Source organism: Loa loa, assembly GCF_000183805.2.
Source record: "Loa loa unplaced genomic scaffold supercont3.629, whole genome shotgun sequence".
Taxonomy (NCBI): Eukaryota; Metazoa; Nematoda; class Chromadorea; order Rhabditida; family Onchocercidae; genus Loa; species Loa loa.
The window spans coordinates 5,219-9,465 of record NW_018108809.1 but is presented as its reverse complement, the minus strand read 5'-3'; the positions used below and the strand labels follow the sequence as shown (position 1 = coordinate 9,465).

Genomic DNA, 4,247 nt, shown 5'->3' with positions numbered 1-4,247 from the left:
AAAGGACAATATTGCAGTTCTTAGTTTCACAATATGACTCCCTAGGATTCCTAATACCAAGCATAATACTTGAAATTTATCCTTGCTAATAAATTCAACCTTCACCTGAAATCTATCCTGAATTTGTTTCAATAAATTCAACCTTCACTTGAAATCTATCCTGAATTTGTTTCAATAAATTTATCCTTAATTAAAATCTATCTTGAAATGTTCAAACAAGCTGGATATTGATAATAAATAGTTAATGTTAAACAAACAATGATCATTTTTTGTTAATGTTAATGATCATTGTAAGCTGTTTAAAATGATCATTAACAAATATTCATAAAAAAAAAAGGAAAAAAAATTTTGAATAATATGCAAAACAAAATATTATTGATAAAAGCATTTATACTGTAATAATACGCGGCAAAACATCTATAAAATAGCAAACAAATAGAGGAAAAAAAAATGCTTAATTTTACTTTTAAAATTAATCAACAAAGAAAGGAGGGAAAAAGAAAAGTTGAAAACTTTTTTTGAATTTAATTTAAATTTTAAAAACAATCTAAACAATTTTAAACAATAAATTTTTAAATATCAAATTAAATACAGAAAGGTATAAATTAATAAATTTGATGAAAGAAATTAAACTAATGCAATTGATGAAATAATTCATTAAAATAATTTAACGAAAAAAAAAAAACGAAATATATTCAAAAATAATTGCCAATTAATGTTTCACCATCAATTTTAGGTAAATCAATAGCATAATGTATGAGAGAATTATTTGTAACAAAATAAATATCAATATTAAATGGTGAACAAATCATTGAAATTTGTTGATCGATGATTAAATCAATTGAATCAACAATATAAATGTTATTATCAATGACATCATTTATGGATGCATATATTACCTGTAAAGGTATGATTTATTTAATATTTAATTCGATAAATAAAATATAAAACAAAAAAAAAAATAAAACCTTTTCGCTAAAAGTTTTACCTTTTAAAATATGAAATGTTTAATATTAAAATAAGTATTTAAGTAAAAAAAATTGCAAATAAATGTGAGCAAAAAAAAAAAAAATTGTTAACAATAAAATAATTATTTGTTTATTTAATTTTTTCTTTTAAAAACTCAAAGGTTAAAAAATTCGATATAAGATTAATTCGTTTTCGATCTTTTCCTTAGAAAAAAAAAGTAAAAAAGCACGCAAAATTGTTTATCGTAAATTGATTTTAAATTTTAGATTTAAATATTTTGAGCAAAAAAGAAAATTTAGTGCATAAATTGAAATTAATGATTAAACCTGTAATTGCCATTTGACATTTATGGAAATATTATTCAATTGAATGATTGCTTGATAGATTGGATTAGCACAAAATTTGATATGCGAAACTTTTTCCAATTTGAGCAATCTTAAATGCTTTTTTTTTTAAATATTTGTAAAGTATAAAAATAAAACAAAAAGAAAAAATTTATTAGTAAAAAATTAAATTCAAATATTTGTTTAACAGAATAGAACAGATTAATTTTACAATTATTATTACTATTACATATTACTATTATGTATATATATTAATATTAATTTCCATTTTCAAGTTAAAATTATTGCCAAAAATTCGATTTAATTGCTAAATGAAATTTTGAAATAAAAATAAATAATAAAAGAAATATACTTACGGTGTTTCATAACATTCTTGTAGGAGAAAACGATGTTGTGAATCACGAAGATATTCGCAAATATAAAATTTATAATCATCTTGAGCTAAAAAAAAAAAAAAAAAAATAAATAAAAAAATGAAAAATAAAATTCTTAACGAAAAAAAATTGATTAAACCTGTACTCTTTTTTCTCTTTTAATTTAGCATTTTTTAAATCTTTTCAATTTTTCCTTTTTTATTTTAGCTCTTTTTTTTAATTTTTAGCAAAAATCTTCAATCTTAAAATTTTTTTTTTTAATTTTAGCACTTTTTAAAGCACTTTTTGTGTTTAGTAATGTTTCGCACTTTTTCAAATGAAAAAAAAAAAGATTTCACAATTTTTTTTTGTCAAAAAAAAATTCAGCGAACAATTATCATAATTAAAACTGAATTGTGGTAAATTATTTTACACCTGAATTGTGCTAAATGCTTATAAGCCGCATTAAAATTGCAAATCTATGAAGGTAGAAAAAAAAGCAAAAAAAAAAACAAACGGAAAATTTTTCGATAATATTAAATTTATAGTTTTATTAATGACTTAAGTTTGATTATAATTTAATTAAGATTGAGATTTTAATTTCCGAAAGTGTATCATTTTCAATCAAACACTTATCGAATTTGTAAAAATTACATTATTAAATTTGTTCAATTCTTTGTATTTACTAAAATCGATAAATAGAAAGAAAAATTTTTAAAGGCAAGAATATTTTAGGATTCCTAATATGAATTTAATATATGGATATTTTAGTATTCCTAATATGAATTTAAGACATGGATATTTTAGAATTACAAATATGGATTTGGGAATTTTAATCAAAATTTAAGCAAGAGTAACATTATTATTACAAATGAGAAATTCAGGCGAACGATATTTTCGAAAAAAATTATTGGCATAAATTAAGCAGTTTGATATTTTAGGATTGCTAATAAGAATTTAAGCAGAAATATTTTAAATTTTAATATTTCATATCAAATTTTACATTTTGAAATAATCAATACGATTAAAAATTTTTGAAATTATTAGAGAAGAAAAAAAAAGCCAAGAATAATTATTAACCAAGTTCAGTTAATTCTTCAGTATTATCCATTCCAAAAAAGGATGTTATTGGTGTTAAATTTGCATAATCTTCATTGTCCAAAATAGGCATTAAACTAAAAAAAAAAAAGAAATTGCAATATTTTAAAATTTTTGCAATTAATTCAATCGTTTGATTTAAAAATTTCCAACTTTTATGCATTTATTTCAAAATAATATTTGTTCAATTTTAGGTTTTTATAAATTACAAAACTTTTTCAAATTTACAAAAATTATAAATTTTTCAATTTTACAAAAAAGGAATTCAAAAATTTACAAAAAATACGATAAACTTACATGCCATGTTTTATATCAAGTATACTGTATGTGCCAGTGATATTTTGAAGCATGATAATTGTTTCATCATTTGATAATGTTTGCCATGTATGTGTGATAAACATATTTTTTGCATAAAAATAATTTGTGAGATTTGTAAATTCTGAAAAAAATTTTTCCACTAATATTTAAATTTGAATTATTCGAAATGATTGAAATAAAAAATGTTGCAATTGTATTTCATTTCAAATTTCAAAATGTTTAATTATATTGAACGTGCAATTTTAGTAATTATATTTTTTGATTTTCAATTTGAAATTATTTTTAATTTCATTTATTACACGAATAATTGGTTTCGAATGAATGGAAATGTTAATGTGAAAGAAATTGAAATAATTTTTTAATTTATTCAATATATTTATTCATTAATTTCAATATTTCAAAAAATTATAATTATTAAATTATAAATTTCAAAATTATGCTTAAATGAATTTTTTTTTCTTATCATTTTTATAATTTTCTTTGAAGTTTTTTATCAAAAGTAATTAACAATGTAACAGTTGATTGTAATACTTAAAGATACAAATAATGCTAATGAAATAATTGAATACTTACTTTGATGGAAACAATATGCACCTTTATCATTGAAAGAAATCTTATCATCTATAGTGATAAGACAACAATAAACAAATGATGAAAGTTGTTGGCAATTTCTCATGCTATCATTAAATTTGATATTCTTTGAACTGAAAGGAAATGATGATATCACTGATATAATATGCTGATAAAAGTATCAAAAAAGTTATGTTATTGCAATTATCAGATGCAAATTATGGGAGTAAGTTATTTAATTTATTATTAAATTTTTATTTTTATTAAATTAACAATTATTAATTAATTTTCAAAAGTGCATTTTGTGTTTTTATTAAATTTTTAAAATTCCTAAGTTTTAAATATTTGTTGATATTAATTTAACAATTATTAATTAATTTTCCAATGATGCATTTGTATCATTATTAAAATTTCTAAAAATTTCTAAGTTTTAAATATTTGTTGAATAAAATTAAACTAATTTGATAACAAAAGTTCCATGCAATAAAAATTAATAAATTAATTTAATAATTAATCTATGAGCAAAAATTAACAAAAAAAAAGAAAAAAAATAAACAAACGTAATTTAAATTTTCAATAAAAACTTACATAGAAT

The 4,247-nt window shown here is 19.4% G+C and overlaps 1 protein-coding gene across 1 annotated transcript; it reads right to left on the bottom strand.

Moving 5' to 3' along the window:
* Positions 1–695: 695 nt before the first annotated feature.
* On the bottom strand, positions 696–3,758 carry LOAG_13112 (hypothetical protein; the record flags this gene model as incomplete). The annotated part of the gene is made up of 6 exons (XM_003148625.1): positions 696–899; positions 1,296–1,404; positions 1,670–1,754; positions 2,747–2,841; positions 3,062–3,203; positions 3,656–3,758. The coding sequence occupies 6 exons, from the start codon at positions 3,756–3,758 to the stop codon at positions 696–698; spliced, it is 738 nt and encodes a 245-aa protein (XP_003148673.1).
* Between the last annotated feature and the right edge of the window lie 489 nt (positions 3,759–4,247).